Here is an 18,673-nt window from a genome sequence, read left to right as displayed (position 1 = left end):
AGGGCATGGCTGGCAGAGTGAGAGCCACACAGGCTGATTTAAGCCTTCAGCATAACTCAGGTCAATCTCCATGTTAAACAGAGCACTTCATCCAAACTCTACATAACCAGAGACTTGGATAAATGGGATCAAAAGCTGAACCTTTTCCAATTTCAGCTTTAATACTGTAAAATATATAGCCTACACTTTGCAAAACAAAGTTTTCTTTTTCCTTTCAACTTCCTTCTCTTTCTTTTTTTTCTCCTTCTTTTTTCTTGGTCTGGAAAAGGATTACTACACAGCAGCTTCCTGAGGCTGCTGCCTCTCACAGCACTTCACTGCTTAATGAGGCACCACCATGAGATTTTTGGGAACAACTGCATGTAACAGAGCAGCTCTATTGCTTTGCGTGTCTCTGCAGCAGGGGATTCAGGAGAAGCCAGTAAAGACACCTCTGCAGCAGACTTGTTTACTGAAAGAACTGAACGTGACATTTAAAAGAAACACTCTGACATTCTGTTATGCTTTAACATCTCATCTCTTAAACGGAAAGTGGAGTGGGAACCACAGCTGCAGGGACAGAGAAGGGTTTAGCTTAACTAACTTGCTGAGTTTACGCTTTAGCTGATATATTTTAATTTAGCTGAAGATATTTTTTCTTAATAAACAGCATAGCCAAGTGCAAGATTAAGCAAAAAGACACAGAAAAAAAAACCCCTCACTTTGGTTTACATCTGCTCAGCAAGGGCTTTTGCTGGCAGGGAGGTAACTCAGTTTGTTTGAACAGCTACTAAGCATTTATGCTCTCAAGACAGAATTGTTCAGCTTGCTGAAGTAGCTCTACCTCTGGGACATAAATTTCCAGTTCAACCATTCTGGTAACTTACTTGCTGAATTCACAATAGTCAGAAAAAGAATACATATTTGTAAACTCTGAGCATAGCAGACAGCACTGTGGAAACACAACTGAGGAACAGAAACTAACTGATCTGATACAAGGCAAAATTATTAATTTGTGATTGGAGACTGTAGTTGCTGGTGTCTGCTCCCTGTACTGCATAATTAATTAGAGCAAACATAGATTAATAGCCTTATTAGTTTCTACATTTTCTTTGTCTCTTATTCTCAAACAGAGACAGTAAATATTAGCTTAACAGAAACTCACCAGTGGAGTGTCCTTCCCCCCAACGATGCTGAGTCCCAGACCTGACCGACCTTTAGATATCTCTATAGTCATCTCCTGCCCTGGAACTATAGGACATGTCGCTGGATCCACAGGCAATGCAGGTGGAAAGATGCCTAAGAACATGAAAAAGTAAATAATTCAATGAGAAAATTAAAACCACCAAAGGAATCACATCAGAGCAACTACTTAAGCTCCTGTATTTTGTTCTTCACCTTTACAAATCTAAATTGAACTATGACTCCAAGTCAATTCTGAAGTCTCTAAATCAGAACAACTTCAGAGGTCTGGGAGTGAAGGTTCAGAGCAAATGACTGGGAGGACATTTAATTCAGTTATACAGTCCAGATCATGATAGCAAGGTGTGTTATTCCACTGAGGACAATAAAGGCCACGTCCCAGCATTGTGGAATGGATAGGATGTCCCAGATTGCCTTTCCTTCTGTTTTTATTTTAATTAAAAGGAGGAACAATGCCTTTGTATGTAAAAGTCAAGAAAAACAAGCAGAGACATTTTCAAGCTCTCAAGATTCACAAAATGAGAGAAAAACACAAATACTATAAAATAACTTGAACAGGCCATTTGATGTTCAAAGAAAAAATCTCAGTAAAAGCTATCTGGAGAAAAAAAAAAAAAGATCAAAATTGGGTTAGGGTAGTAAATATATATTATATTGGTGGAAAAAATAACTGGTTCATACTACGGCTGGTGACTCCTGCCTCTGGTGAAAGATAAGTAGGTGCTGACACCATGGGTATGTCCTGTAAGTTGACTGGTACTTTTGTTGCAGTTTTGGATTGTTTGATCTGGTTGAGGACCTAAAAGCAAAGCAGAAGCAAAACAGATCAGTAGCAAAAAGGCATGTTATGTGGACATCATCAGTATTACTGTACCTTATTAAATCCACTGGGTCAATAGAAGGGAAACAAGTAATAAGCACAGATGATCTGAAAACATTCTCTTCAGAAATAAATTGAAAATCAGGATGAGTGGGTAACTGTGCTTCCATAAAGGCTCATGAAGGAAGTAGGGACAGGACTTCACCTTTCTTAGTTGTACCTCTTTTACCAAATAATGTGGGTTGTTTGTTTTTGTTTGTTTTGGTTTTTTTTTCCACTTTTAAACAGCAAAGAACATTAGCCCGTGTGACTATTTCCATATAATTAAAGAGAAGCAAGTAATTTTTTAAGTTTCCCCCCCAGGAAAATGATTTTTACATCTCCCCAGTTAATAACCTTGCCCCCATAAGTCGCTCCATCTTCAACTAGATCAAGCCCCCAGAACCCCTCCAAAATGGGTTAACATAACCACACTTACATTTTCTGGGAGCTGCTCCTCCACTTCCTGCTGATCCACCAGCACTGGTTTGTCAGCTTTACATTTCACATCCTAAACAGTCAAAACAGAAAGAAAATGTCACAATAGCTTAAATAAAATGCCCTCCAAAACTCAAACTGATAATTGTAGGTAAACACAGTGATGTGTCCTACTTCTACAACTGCTTCCAGGCAGCTCCAGTGTCCTCTCCATGTCAGCTCTTGGCCAAACTTAGGCCACTTTGATCACAGTATTAGCTATCTCACTCCATGTTAAAAAAACTCAGAAAAGCCGAGTATCAACTTCAAAAGACAACAGAGACATTCTGCATCTCAAAATAACTTCTAATTCAGATGACAATTCATACATATTTTAAAAAATACGTAAATAAAATTTTAGGTAACCAAGCTTGAAAATACTGGCCTTGTTTCCTGGAGTTTTATTATGTTAACTCATACCAAGCCCCACAGGCTTTTTTTTTTCCCCAGCATTTTTTTCCTGCATTTGTCTCTGAGCCTGCTGTAATGATCCAACTGTAGCTATTAGCCAAATGGATAACAAGAAAGAAGACAGAGTGGTGATCTCACTGTATTATCAGAGGTGTCAGGGGAGAAATGGGAAGACTGCTTTGTCATTTTATGAGAGACTGCTTTAATGAGCAATGAAAAATTGTTTCATACTTCCTTTCTTCATTCTGATATGTGACTAAAATCTCAAACTTCATCTTGCACATCAAGCCAGTACCAAGCATCACTTTCAAATCTCTCTAGTCTTTTTTGTATTTAACTCAGACTATGCTAAGGTACCTGAACAAAGGATGATTCCCAGTCCCTCAGGCATTGAATTTGTCATAAGCCTGTGACCCAACAGGTTTAATTTAATTCAATTCCCTCAAATGCATCCAAAAGCATTTTTATTATGACCTTCTTCACCAATGTTTCACGGACTTGTTTTCTGTTCATGGTAAAGACAGATTATCGTTCCCAGTTCAAATCTTTTAAGGAAAATTAATCCATTCTCACACACCAAACATTAGTTTAATTATCCCACCTACAGAACACTGAATTAAAACCAAGCTCTACCAGGACACCAAGGATGCAAAGTGCTCCAGAGCACACACAGCAACTGCTCAAGCCATTTTCACCTTTCTAAAGTTAGAAGTTTTGAGAACATCCCAAAGCCCCATATATCAATTATTTTCCAATTACACCTTATGGAAAAAGCAAGAAAATTACAGTCCCCAGAAAACCACAGCCTCCTATCAAGCCACCTGAAACCTCAGCTAATAAGCACATAGACTTTGCCTAACAATTCCACTGGCTCCACTGCAGAAATAAAGTTTTCTCCCCCCAACCCCTTATCATCCAATCTGCAATGATGTCTATTATATAACTTTATACTTTCTAAAGTGATGAAGTGACAGCAGAAAGTATTTTGGTAGAGACTGACAAACTTACCAGCAACAAATGAGAAGAGAATTTTGTGAAATTTTGATTTATTTTTTTAATTTATTGCAGCTGCCACTTAGTGAGACATTCTGCCTGTGCTTTGAGCTGTACATACTTGTGGAAGATCTCTGCTGATAAGCACATACTTTTTATTTACTCGGTGAACTTGATCTTACTTGTTAACTTTCACCTTCCTAATTTCTCCTTATATATGACAGAGAAGTTCAGTAACAATTGTGAAGCAGCATGAGACTCTAGTAGCAACCATCACGCAATGAAAAACAAGGCACTGTTTTCTTTTGCCTCAACAGTCACTAAAAAGACTGCAAGAGAAATCTCGTTTCTTCAAATAACGACCTGTCTTGTGCTGCCCTGCAGTGTCCAAGTCTTAATAATGCCCATATGAATTCAAACCCACTTCCTCCTGGTCAGAGCGGACTGATCACAACCAGCAGCAGTTACAAAATTAAGATCCACTTAGAAATTTTTTCTATCTAGTTTTAAAATCCTGATTGAAAGAAAACTCTGAACAGACAAAGAAAATGGCTTTTCCTGCTTTTTCATCCATTTACACCTCTAGACCAAGGCCTGGCCCAACTGAAGGCATTATGGAACGAGCAATTGCATCTCTAGGCACTTTGCTGTGGATCTACAGGCATTTTTCTAAATCCACCTCCTAGCCCTCAACTTTTCAGCATCTCTTTATCTAATGGAAAAATCAGAGAGTGACCTCTGAGCAAGTGTCTGCTGAACGAAGCAGGGCTACACAGCAGCCAGAAGAGTGACACATTCACCGCCTCCTGGTCTCACCAGTGACCCTGGGCACGTTGCTTCCCCTCTGTGCTGCAGCAGGGATAATAACACTGGCCTGTTGGATAAAGTGTTTTTGAATTCCCAAGACAAAAAGTAAACTGTAGCAGCCAGTTGCTGTTACATGAACAACTGAAGTGGAAAGATGAGATAACTTGGTATGAACAGTGGGAAAGAAAAGCCAAGTGCTGTTCTGATGTGCTCCTCACCTCCAGGCTCTCAACAAATCCATGCCTTTGTCTTCTCTCACCTTCCTGCCATTGTCCTGTTCTGGACAACTCTTACCACCAACACTTTTTTCACTTTTCAGTCTAAAATACTGTAACCTCTGCTCTTCAGCTCTACAGTTCCCTTCTTTCTTGCTTCAAGCTTGAACAGAAACTGCTAAAATATTTCTGGGTTCCCTGTTTTTCCAGTGGCATCTTCCCTCCACACTCATCTTGGATTGCTGCAGATTTTTTACTCCATTAAACTCATGTTCCCCCTAATAGGTTTCAAAAAGCTGCACAGCAAATATCCTACACACCAAGAGTTAATTTTTGTACAGTCTTTTTATCCACTTCAGTCTCAGAGCAGTTTTTCATACTGCCTTGTAATCCCTCAGGTTTCTTGTCAAGCTGAGCACGAACAGCAATAAAGCCAGGTGAATTACACCTGTAAATACATACAACAAAACTCTGATTCATTTATATTCCTGTGCATCCAAGAAGGATTCTGCACAAGGCTACCAAATACAAACAGACCAACTGTTTTGTAATCCATTAGAAATACAAACCATTCCATTTTACATGGGTGGTTAATTCTGATGCTTGAACACTATTGAACTCTTGGGAGTTCATAGACTGGCTCATTAAATACTTACAAGCTATAGAACATTATGTATATTCAATTCATATTTGCAAAACTGAGGACAGTCTTTGCAAAAGATATGATGGAGCAGGAAGATGACATCTAAGGAAAAAAATCCAGCAAAATCAGGTTTCCTTCGCTGAGGACAGCTCACACAAACTGTGCATGCACAGCAAGTCTCAGCCCATGCACTCCTTGAAAAAGGAGTGGGCTGTTGGACAAAAAGCCTGTTTCAGCACATTTTATGTACCTCCAGGTTAGTCACTTCTCAGCATGTCTAGTAGCTTTCCATTTTAAACTTTTAACATAGAGTCCAAAAAAAAAAAAAAGGAGATTAGAGTTGTGCCCTGAAGGACTTTCAGATTTCTGATAATACACAGTCCTGACATATTAAACAACAAAAAACTCCATCTGTTTCAATGAGAAGTTCAGTATTTATTACAGTGCACACTGACAGCACCACATTAAACCAGAAGTTATTGGCTTGATGTAAAAATTACTGAGAGTAACTCTATAGCTGTGCTATTCAGAAGGCAAGACTAGATTATGATAATAGACATTTTGGCCTTAGAATTTATGAAGCTATGAATATAAATAAGAATATGATTTAATGATCATGTTTTTTTCTGAAGTTTGTCATACATGGATGGCAAGAGTGGAAACTCAATCCCCTCATCGAGAAAGAACTCAAGAGAGGGTCAAACTGCTACATCAAACCTTTTATCTCAATATTTTAACAAATTATACTGACTGCTTAGTTCAGGAAAACAGTCTATGAATGTAAAGCTAAGAGCTTGATTCTGCTCTCACATGTGCTGGATATTATTTGACCAAAGTGTGCTGTAATACTCCAACACAAAGGCACTGAAAAAACAAATCAGTTTTTAAGCTCTGATCATCATTAAGTATCACTTTAAATCACTTACAGCTTTGTTGGATTCTTCATCAGTCAAGCTTTTCATGACAACTTCCAAACTTGGGTCTTCTTCATTGCTTGTGGGTTCAGTGCCACCATGGTCCTGGTAGAAAGGAATTATAACAGTTTTTAAACAGAGCTGTGAACCCCCATAATAGCTAAAGAAAAAATAAATTAGACAGAGATAGCTTTTCTTTTGTCTTTTTCTAAACAAGTAGCAACATGGAAAAGTAAAGATCCACAATTGTCAGGAGACAAGTAAATGATACAAGTTTTAAAAGACAGACATTGGTCACCATTTGGTTGGCCTGAAGTATCATGAGGTAGTCCTATACTAGCACTTGGGGGCAGGTCTGGGCCAACTTACAAGGCCAGACTAATCCCTATCAACTGTGAAAGCTGCTGAGCTTGTACCAAGAAGCCTTCTCCAGATTTCTGTTGGGAGGGAGAGTCTCAGGCATGTTCAGCACCTTAAAGAATGCCCAGTTTCCTTTATACAATCTGAACAGGTTGGAAGAAGCAGGACTAAGTGCTCCATCCTGGAGAAAACAGTAAAGCTGATGCTCTTCCTTCTGGTTGGCGCACATGGCCACCAAGCTCAGAAGGCTTAAAGCCAGCACTAGAGCACAAGCCTCAACTTGAAGTGCAAATGTAGCCTCAGAATTCAGGTTCTCCTGCATATTACAGTGGGAATACTGCAAATGAGGTTCACTGACAGCTACTGAGGAGCCAGCAAACGAAGGTAATGGCCCAGAAGATGTAAGTATTTTCACCAAGATGTTCTCCAGAACTGTTTCCTGCATGAAGTTTTCCTATTTCTGTAGAAGATTCCAAACAAGAATGGCCCTTGAAACGAAGAACAGCACCATACCAAGTAGAAAAGCTTGTTTGATCAAGACTTTCTGGTATTTTCTCTAGATACTAACTAGTATATATTTAAGAAGCACATGCTTGCAAGAAAAATCATGTCCTTCCAATACTGAAAATTAAAAATAAGATAGATAGGAAATTGCATCTTCTCAGGGAAAATGTTAACATTTAATGGTTAGAGTATCAATAATTTAGTTACATATAAAATTTATTGTGTTAATGCTCCTTCCCTTTTTTATACCAAACAGATCCTGAATCTAAAATTATTTTTTATCTATTATTTTGATTTATTTTAAAATAGTTTTAACACATTTAAGGATTTGATCCAAATTTGGAGCTCTTTTGTAAAGCAAAATGGACTCTGTGCAACAAATACAATTTCAAGATCTTCAGCCCTAGAAGCAAAATTAGTTCTGAATATTCATTAGACATTTCATATTTAAGTGCACAATGAGAATTATGCAAATGTTTTAACTGCCACTTAAGTGGGTAAAGTACCTCTGCCCTCCTGCAAGGCTCACTCTGTTCAGTATTGCAACAAAACATCTTATTTCTGATGCAACTTTTTAAAACCTGACATTTTACAGTAATTAATATTTAATATACTTTTATTCTGGTGGCTTGCCCACAGTAGTACAGCACAACATAGTCTTATCTATCCTGTAACTCCATGTGATGAAGTGAGGCCCTGTTTTAAGGCATGTTTACCATTTATCACTTTCCGTATTAAAACACGTTAATGAAGAGAAAAAGGTAAGATGAAGAAAATTAACACAGTAGTACATGGTAACTATGGCACCCTGGTGTTCTGTTGCACTGTGTTAGGCTATTTAATGTGAGCTGACAAGTTTTATGTCCAGTGTGTGTAACACACAATGTTAAATATTTGATATTTGAATATATAATTTCAAGATATAATGCACAGTCAGTTTTGTTTTGCTTTCTTTAAAGACAGGAAGAGCTGACAAAGTAATGTAATGTACGTTTCTATACAGCAGCAGTATCTTTTGGTTACATTATTTTATATAATAAAAATATACTAGGGAGAGGGAGGTGATTCTGCCCCTCAATCTGCTCTGGTGAGGCAGAATCCTGGAGTACTGTGTACTCCTCTGGAGCCCTCAGCACAGGAAAGACATGGAGCTGTTGGAGAGGGTCCAGAGAAGGGCCACGAAGATGATCAAAGGGCTGGAGCACCTCTGCTAGGAAGACAGACTGAGTGAGTTGGGGCTGTTCAGCTCTGGGGAGAACTTAGAGCACCTTCCAGTACCTGAAGGGGCTACAGGAAAGCTGCGGGGGGGGGGGCTTTTCACCATACGTGGCAGTGATAGCACAAGGGTTAGTGGTTTTAAATTGAAAGAGGGGAGATTTAGGTTAGACATCAGGAAGAAATTCTTCACCATGAGGGTAGGAAGGTGCTGGACTGGGTTGCCCAGGGAGGTTGTGGAAACCCCCTCCCTGGAGGTGTTCAAATTCAGGTTGGATGAGACTTTGTGCAGCCTGGTCTGGTGGGAGGTGTCTCTGCTAATGGCAGGGGGTTTGGAACCTGATGATCTTTAAGGTCCCTTCCAACCTTAAGCTTTCTATGATTCTAAATGTAAAAAACCTGCATTTACTAATAAAACAGACACAGGATAAATAGTAAGAGCCTGTCATGAGTGCATGAAACTCAATTCACAGGCATCTGCCGCTGAAGGCAAACCCTGCACGTGAGGTTGAGATCTTTGGTTTCCAGGTGCTGGTAGAATTCAATTACAGCCATTTGACCACAGCACAGAATGTGCCTAAACAAAGCTTCCTGGTTCACCCTGAAGACACAAATATTAAACAAAGCTGGGAACAAATGCAGGTATTAAAGAGTAAACAAAACCAAAACAACCTTGGGCTCTGTAAATTGTAGTGCTTTGCAATCCACCAGCTGCACCTGGGACGTGCTGCTTTTATGGAGGAGAGGACATGCCAAAGCACTATCCAAAAACGGTTCAGATCCAAACAAGAACTAAGCAGCTCTTGCACTGTAGAGCACTGTGCCTGTACAGAAGTAGCCACCAGTGATATTATGATCTGGAAAGCAACAGCAAGCATGCAAAGAGGAGAATCATCCAGCGTTACCTACCGTGGGATCACAGTAATGCTCATTGAAATACCAGGAGTTCAGTGCATGTGAATTCATCAATTCAAGGCTAGACCAAATCCCAATTGAATTACAAAACATCTTTTTGCTTTATTAGCTCAAATAGAAATAGAATTAAAAAGCAACAGCAAGGCTAACCATGTACTTTATCTAGATAATTTAGTTACACCAGACCAAGATGTCAAAATGGTAACAATGTGGTGACACTGCAGGGATTCATGGTGCTCAAGAGAGCAATCAGTCTACACTGGGGCTGAGAGAGCAACTATAATGAAGAAAAACACTGGCGAGATGACGTAAAGGAAGTTTTTGCATTGGAAGATTGTATGCTACAACACCATGTACTAGAGCTTAAACAGCCCTCGTCTGTTCCTCCGGGAAGAAAACGAGCGGGAATGAGAGCGCTCAAGGTTGGGGCACAGGACCAGGGCTCTCAGTGAGGCTGGACTGTCTCAAGGGACTCTTGTAACGCAAATCATGTACACGGTTATCCCTATTTGTTTTTAAGGATGTTTATGAGAGGGTATTCTGGAGGAAAAAAGAACTTTGGAAGTGGGAGCTTTCCCCTTAAAAATGCTCATTTCTCTTCTGTAGAAGGATATCCATGTTCCAGGCATGGACTACTCCAACCAGCTAAAAAAGGAGCAGGACAGGAGATAGCCAGGTTGTCACTGGGAGACTTTTCCTCATCCTGTACAGCAATAATCTGCTTAATACCTGTCATTAATGCCATGCCAGCCCTCTCAGTAACAATGAGATCAATAGAAGAGATGGGAAAATATGCCTATTAGGTCAAGCTCCTATCCAATGCATTTTATGATTCAGGGTTTAATTAGACAAGGTACTCTAATTTACAATGAACTGCTAACTCTGATTAATCTATCTAATTTAGCAATTCCTAAAGAAAAAACAACAACCCACAAACCTCACCTCAATAGAAGAGTGGGAGCTGGAAGGTAATGGGAAAGGAGTAACAGCCATCTGATTGACTGCATCTTCACTTCTGTAAAACAAACAACAACATATTACACACTTAACCATAATGGCCAAATTTGGCTTTGCCCATTAAGAAAATATTCTTATTAACACAAAAAAAAGAACTGTTTCTTAGCAGAAGTTAGAGCTTACAAAAGCGTTTCATCTGCACTTGTATTCTTGGCTTCCAAACAGATAACATCACAGAATCATAGGATGGTGAAGGTTGGAAGGGACCGTAAAGATCATCAGGTTCCAATCCCCTGCATGGGCAGGGACACCTCCCACCAGACCAGGCTGCACAAGCCTCATCCAACCTGCCCTTCAACACGTCCAGGGAGGGGGCATCCACAACCTCCCTGAGCAACTCGTTCCAGCACCTTACTGCCCTCGTGGTGAAAAATTTCTTCCTGATCCTTTCTTGGGAACAAGTAAAATAAGTTATATTGTTAAAGGCAAATCTGAGAAGTATGAAGACTCCAAATGTTGCTTCAAAAACTGTAGATGCACCTCTGTATTTTCAGAGTGAACAACTCTTGCAGAACAGCCAGAATTATGATGCAAACCCCATTTTCCTAAAGACTCAGTGTTTCTCCACAGCCTCGACTCACTGAGATGAGAATCAGCAACACCACAACTCTGTAGATATGGAACTTGAGATTAAAGGAAATGACATCTTATGTAATGGGTCTTCTGGCTTTGGTTTCTGGTCCTAGCTACCTTCCAGGTCACCATAAAACAAGCAAATTTTTTCCTCTTTAATTTCTGGATTAAAATATTAGACTACTATGTGTTTTAAACCATTTTATAAAAATGCCTGAAAGAAAACAAACCACTTTTATCCCTCAAGAGTTAAACACATGAAGCCAGCATGTCCTGATCACTGAAAGACAACACTGCAAATCCATAGTTCTCACCAGAGCAGCATATTGGAAATTTAGTCACAGGCATTTGAAATGATAAATCCTGCAGGGAAAGGTTGGTGAATTCATTTACTTATCTTCAACCAAACAGCCACACTTTTCAAAGGAATTGGTCCCGTGCTGCTCCATTCTTGTACTCCCAGCTTCTCCTCTTGGCTCTGCTCAAAGCTTTGCACGACTCAGAAACCACCCAAAGATCAGAACCAGAGCGATGCAAAAACACAGGTGCACGGGGCCAAGTCAGAAGTTTGAGGAACAAACAGAATCAAGTCCATGAATTTCATAAGCTTTTCACAATTTCCATGTGCATTTTACCCTGTAAGGCATATTAGGCAACCTTTTTGCTCCTGTTATCTTCATGAGACATCAATCTAATTATGTTTCTTTTCTAATCTATAAGAATAAATCCATGAATTTAAGGTGTCTGATACTCCCAACAATTTTTACTTCTCTGTAGAGATTTTTCTGACAATAGTTTACGTGAAACACCACCAACATAAAAACTAACACCACTTCTGCATACCTTGCAATCAGGAGCAAACCTGAAAATAATAATAATGTACTTTTGTAAGAAAGATCATTCTAAAAATTGCTAAACAGAAGCTTCATGAACCGCATAAAGTGCATAATGAATTATACAAAGTAGTTTCTACTTCACATATAAACACAAAATGCTTTCTTCCCAGTCACTGGCCAAATATTTTTATGCAGTTTTAAATGGATGGTCATTTTTATTCCAAGCAGTAAAAAACCCCACTTAAAATAATTCCCTGGAAAAAAACCCTGCAAACCATAAACAACCCAAAGTTAAAAAGTGTCACAACTTGTAATCTCCCCCTGCTAGGACTCGTACATATTTAAATACTTTAATGCTGCTTCAAACGAGAATGCTTCAAAGCAGAATCAAAGCGGGAACATATTTTAAAGTGACAGATCTAATAATAAATTGTTCTTTCTGCTCTCCACTTCCATAAGAGTCCTCAACTGAAACATGAATTTATTTACAACTAAAAGGAGCAATCGTTTTCTTTTGATGCCAGAGCAGACAGCTTAGAAGTCTGAACATCATATTCAAATTACAGTGACTGCAAAAGAGCATTCAACGTATCTGCCAATAGCTGCTACATAACCACCTCCAAGAAAGCTGCTCTCAGTTACCAGTGCTCAATATTGCTCGAGGTTAAGATGTCTAAACCCTTCACAGTCAAGACACAGCTTCCTACTCACAGGGTCAAAGCAACGTACCATGCAATTTATACAGCAGGGAGGCTCAGAAGCTCCCCCCCCATTATCTGCAGAAATGATAAACATCCACCACTCCTGCTCCAGCTCTCAGCCTGCCTTCTGTAAGACACTGGGATAGCAGCCTACCTCCTCGCTGAGCTGCTGCACCAGAGAGCTGTTTATGTTTCATCAGTTTCATATAAACCGAACAGGGAAGGAATTCATCACTCCTCCCACAAATACTTTTATTGCTTCTAACCTCTCAGGATGAGTTTCTGAGAGAAAACAGGAATTAGATCCACTCGGAGGTTAGAATGCTAGTGCCAACCTCCCGAACTACAACTCCACACTGAAGAAACAAAAAGCTTTCCTCATCCCAAGGGGTCAGAAGTAAGATCAAAGCAGTATGTAAGTGGCAGAGGATGACTCTTGAGGCTTTAGAAAAGCTCATACCCTTTCAGATTTATTTGATTAGATTGCCATACAATACTCCATTTTACTTCCTTTCTAGATTAAACAGGACACGAAGACATTCCCTGTCCTTTCTTACTGAACTTCTGACGGTTTGCTCCATTTAACACAACATCACCTCTGATGAAGGGGGAGATGTGCAGCTTAAGCAAAGACAAGTAGTTATTATTGGCTAATAATTAACCACCGTGAACGCTTGGCACAAAAGAAGCCTAAAGGGAGCAATATGCAACTATAAACACAAAGGGATTACGGATTCCAGGCTGCAGCAAGTAGGCCTGAAGGGGAGCTCCAGTTGTGTGCTGCTGCAGGGCCTCAGCCAGGCTGCCCTGCAAGGCCCTGCTGTGCCTGGCAGAAGGCTGTGCCTGTCAGAAAGCTGTGCCTGTCAGAAGGCTGTGCCTGTCAGAAGGCTGTGCCTGGCAGAAGGCTGTGCCTGGCAGAAGGCTGTGCCTGGCACTTCCGAGGAATGGCACACACAGCTGGAATGGTCCATGAAGCATCCAGGAAGTTATCGTCTAGAGACAGTAACCAGAAGCCACAGCCTCAGCCAAATTCAGGGTCATCAACCTCATCTGCCTTCCTTTGAGGAGCTTTTGGGTTTCCCTTTCTTCTTCCTCCCACGCCTCGGTGCTGGTTTGGCGGGTTTTGGTTAGCGGGGGAGGGGCCCCAGGGGTGGCTCCGGTACGAAGCCACTAAAAGCTTCCCCAGCTCAGGTGGCCAAGGCCAGAGCCCTGAGAGGGACAACCCACGCGCCTCTGTCATTACCATACGAAAGATCTGCCGAAAGTCCCGAGCGCAGAAGTCCCTGCAGCCCTCGGCAAACGGCGGCCGCCCCGCTGCGCCCCGGGCCCGGAGCAGCCCTGGAGGCGGCAGGAGGGGCGGACGCGGAGCTGCAGCCCGTGGGCTGGGGGTGCAGCCCGGGAAGAGCCTCGGCGAGGGGAGGGGGTGGCTCCCGAAGCAGCCCGTGACTGGGAGCGGCTCCTGCACCTCCTGGGGGAAGGACTCATGGCGGATTGGTTTGGGAAGGACTCTCTCCCGTGGGAACAAGCCCGTGGGGAAACAGAAGACTGTGAGGAATCCTTCTCGCTGAGGAGGAAGGAGCAGCAGGAAACAACAGACTGTGAAATGATCCTAAACCCCATCCCTTGTCCCTCTGGGGGGGAAGGAGGGAGAGAAATGGGGAACAAAGTAATTTGAGCCCGGGACAGAGGAGGGGTGGGGTGAAGTATTTAAGCACTGCTTTTTGTGTTGTCTCTGTCCCTATGCGTTTGATCCGTGATAAATTAAATAATTATTTTTTTCCCCAAGTTGAGTCTGTTTTGCCCATGACCATTATTGGTGAGTGAACCCTCCTTGTCCTCGTCTCAACCCACAAGTTTCTAAGTTGGCCTTTGTCCTCCCCGTCCCACAGTGTGTGTGTGGGTGAGTGAGCAGCCAGGGGGCTGGTTCTTTGTTGTGTTAGACCCAAGCCACAACAGTCTCTCAGGTTTGTGGTGGTACAAGCTCAAGCTTGCTGACATGTCATGCTAAGAAAACCCTCGCCGAGCATGCTGAATGAGGTGCAGGTGAATGAGGTCCAAAGTAGAGCACCTTGCCTAAAATAGTGTCCAAACTTACTCTGTGCTCAGTGCAAAATCAAGACAAATCCCAAACCAGTTCCACTCAGCAGGGCAATTCATCCCAGCACCTAAATGCCTTAATTTAGGACAGGATTAACTGAATTGCTCTTTGGAGGTTCCTGACAATTGTTCACTAAAAATCCAGATGACTTCTAGATGTCTAAATAAGGGAGATGAACCTCCTGCCAAACTATCTGCGACTACGCAGTTCATCAATACTGAAAGATCATTTTATAACAGCTTTGTTAAGGGATTGTGGATGCTTTTGGGGAATACTACATCCATCAGGACTCAGGAGAAAAACCCAATAGCTTCTAAGCAGTTGCATGACATCTTGGTTGGAACATATCTGCAGACCAAGTCAATGAACAGCCTTTGACCAGTAACTCTTAGGACTCTAACTGGTTGTGACACCAGGGCATAAAGTTCTGTAGTCTACTGAAAAATTATATTGTTCACATCCTGCTTGTTAACAACAACAATGGAATCAGGTCAGGATCTTGAATTTTCTCCTTTGTTTTCCCCCTAGAAATTCCTTTGGAAAAGTGGAGCTGCAGGGCAGTGGTACACTGAAAAGGCACGATGGGTTTTCTTTTCAGCTGGGTCAAGGCAAGACCTTTGCATAGTTCATCTTCTTAAAATACCTCTCCTACTAACAGCAAGACCGGTCTTGTTCTCTGTTTCCCCCCCATCCACTCCTAACTACATGAGAGCCAAATGCAAACAGATATTGCAAATGAACAACTAATGTTCATATAAACTGCAGCTTAGGTCATCAAAGGTTTGAAAGGGCCCAAATTATTTAACTTCCTCAACAGTGCACTTGTTCTCACACGAGTATGACAGCAAGGAGGAAACAGCTCTGAAGGAAACAGGAAAAGTTCCAACTTGCACGCACGGTGTCTGGCAAGAGCTTATTTTTAAAGCTTTCCCACATGAAAGAACCTAAACAATCAAAGCAAGTAAAAACAGAGTTTATGATATTAAAATACAACCAATTATGTAAGTTAGAAAAAACTTAAAGCAAAAATAAGTCCTAAAGCATGACAGTATTTGAGACTCGGGCATATAATTAACATGATTCTTTCAGAGGCTCTAAAAGAAGAGCGAAAATTCAGTGATGAAGCCACAGCAATGGAGAGTGTTAAACAGCACCAAGAACTGGCTCACCCAGCCACTGCCCTTGCTTTGCCAGCCCTCAGAGCATAAGAATCTTTCTCCTTTGCATGTTACCATAAAAACCCAAGAGATTAGTCTTTACAACTGCACCTGGAAATGGAAGGAGGGGTTGGGTGGCAGAGATTTGAGGGCTTCACTGAGAAGCTACAATCCCATCTTCAGAAAGCCATAACAGGACGAACGAGCACAGTGTGGGAGGATGACTCTGGACAGCAAACAGATGGTATTTAAATAAGCAAAATCCTGCAGTATGTTACTCCAAGCACTGCTCGTGTTTCATTACAGCACAAGACAATTCTCTTTTAAGGAAGAAAGGTATAACAAAGTGAATCACAGAACCAAACACGATGGGCCGCCGGCTTGAAATCAGTGGCATTTGCTTTGATTCAAGCATTCAAACTTTATTTGATCTGCTTATTATACCAACAGTGAAGCACCAAAACAGATTAAAGGCAGCTAATTGAGCATGGAAAAACACTGAATTTGCTGAATCATAACATTCTTACTGTAAAAGAGCATTCTGATGTAAACTGGATTTCCTGCAACAGATGCAACACCTAATTCTACTGCTTTATTATGCATCTTAAAAGAATGGACTTTTGACACATGAACAAAACCCATGATGGACACAAACCCCATTTTATTTTAGAAAAAAGAACAGACTCCTACAAGAAGAGAGGCCCTTTTTCATATAGCTACCTGGCTCATTCCTATTGTTGGAGACTCAGACCAAGAATTTCAAAAGGGAGCTAAGACCTTTACATGCCGCATGGCCCCTGGCTTGCACTAGTGTTTCCATAGCAAAACTCCTTCATATGCCTTGGAAAGCTGTAGTCAAATTATTACCTATTTCTGTTATTGAGAAATCAAGAAGACAACCTGCATTTGCTACAGTAGCTTGCAAGTTGATGCAGCAGCTTTGAGGTCAGATAAAACATGAGTGGACACTAATTAAAAGACCAAGCCATTTCATCTGGGGAAAATCTTGCCATGCTTGGGCAATTGGTTTGTTTGTTTGTTTAACTGGGTGAGCAGGTTAAAGGCCCTCAGATTTGTTACTGTAGAAGGCTGCAAAGCACAAGATCTAAAAAAAAAAAAAAAGTGACACTATAACTGCAAATCTTGTAGATGCTATTACAAGCTCATGTAATTAATGAGACCACTGGGAAACTGTGGTGTGTTAAGACCTATATTTTGGAATCTGGCCAAAATCAACTGTTTTAAATAATCATTGTCAACTTAATTGAGGCAAAGATGCTTATAAACCAGAGTGAGAAGCCTTCACATATAAGGGGATGTCTATGATTCCCACAGCACTTACTGCACTGTGTCTCATCAGCAAGAATTGCAGGAAAGGGTGGGAATGCAATTGTAACACTACCTGGGTATAAAAAAAGTGTGAACGGTAAGTTAAGGATTTTAGCAAAATTCAAAAAGGCTGAGGATACCTTCTGTTCTTTATTTTTTCCTAGGAAAAACTGTGGGTGCAACAGAGTCCAAATTATTTAATGATAGTTATTCCAGTTCTCACAGAAAAGCTTTTCTGTGCCCAGGAATTTCTGAGCTTCTTTAGTAAACTGATAAAAGTGTTTGTGGAAACATCCCCCTGCCCTGCACATGAACCAAAAGACCAGAAATAGGAAAACCTTGATGTTGTTTCCTTCTTCAAAGTGAAAAGCAGCAGGCTTGTCACTGAGCATCCTTCATCTGAGGAAAATAAGGCTTCAGGATACCAAGAAGGGAACTTTTTCATAATAGTCCAGGAGTCCTACCAGTTTTGCTTTTATGTCCTAGGTCAGCTCAGGCAGGCATGATGGAACTATTTATGCTGCAGAATGATGTCTTTCTGGAAAACTATAACCTACCCTGGCCTTCCACTGGTGAAATTAGAACATTAGTATCCTCAGGCACATGAAGACCAAAGCCATTTCTCTCACAACTCCTGCAGGACACGCTATTTTCCTATGGTGAGCTGTGGCCTCTTCTTTGTTCTTCAGGATGTGTTTTAGCCACGTTCTGCTACAGGTCTTCTACCTTTAAATGAAGTTGCACGGGTAACAGTGCTCAGGAGGAGGAAACTAGTATTTCTATTGCAACAGGCTCCTCCTCATTTTCAAAGCATAACAAATGTAATGGTATCCTGCTCTTTCTGCATCATTAGAGCCTAGAGGAACATATCTGAAACCAAACAAGCAGCAAAGCTACCAGGAGGGCTGAGTCTGCTACACTCAGCATTTTCTTCTCAGCTGGAAAAGCTATTGCCCATGCACAGATGAGAGATGGATGGAGATTCCAGATTCTTGTTGCTGCTCTTATTTACCACAGCTGGCACCACTCTGCATTAAGCAGTGGCATTTCAATACCTCCATTTTATACTCTAATTTTGAAACAAATTGATAAAGCAAGCAAAAGCTTTTCCTACCCAACTGCACCACAGAAAGACCTCTGTGGTTTCTGTTTTCCATCCATCACATCCACTGGTTCTGTGGTTTTCTGTATAGGAACTGGAAGCACAGAGTGGTCTCATGGAATATTTTTTGCATGAGACAAAAATACTATTCTTCTTTCTCCCCAAAATTCACCTTTCAGACAGACACTCCTGTTACTGTGGGAAGGTGACCATGTATCAAAAAAAAAAAAAGGCAACATTAGTTTTCTCTCTATTCCAGCCAGTGCTCCAGTTACTAATGACACCCTCTCAGTGGGAGAATTTCTTTTCATTGCTGCTCAAACGGCTGCTCAGGTCAAGCAAAGAGAGCCATCAGTTGTCAGTGT

General features: G+C 41.1%; 1 protein-coding gene across 5 annotated transcripts in view; it reads right to left on the bottom strand.

Annotated features, from left to right (window-relative positions):
- The window catches only part of PATJ (PATJ crumbs cell polarity complex component), a 150,482-nt gene that overhangs the window by 33,146 nt on the left and 98,663 nt on the right, over positions 1–18,673 (bottom strand). For all 5 annotated transcript variants that reach the window (XM_051625062.1, XM_051625064.1, XM_051625060.1 and 2 more), the window contains exons 29-33: positions 10,438–10,510; positions 6,514–6,606; positions 2,481–2,552; positions 1,864–1,981; positions 1,145–1,278 (exon numbers count right to left, since the gene is read on the bottom strand). In XM_051625062.1, the coding sequence (XP_051481022.1) occupies positions 1,145–1,278; positions 1,864–1,981; positions 2,481–2,552; positions 6,514–6,606; positions 10,438–10,510 (490 nt within the window). The remainder of the gene's footprint in view (positions 1–1,144; positions 1,279–1,863; positions 1,982–2,480; positions 2,553–6,513; positions 6,607–10,437; positions 10,511–18,673) is intronic.

Source organism: Apus apus, chromosome 7, assembly GCF_020740795.1.
Source record: "Apus apus isolate bApuApu2 chromosome 7, bApuApu2.pri.cur, whole genome shotgun sequence".
In the NCBI taxonomy this organism is placed as follows: Eukaryota; Metazoa; Chordata; class Aves; order Apodiformes; family Apodidae; genus Apus; species Apus apus.
This window is presented reverse-complemented; position numbering and strand designations above follow the sequence as displayed.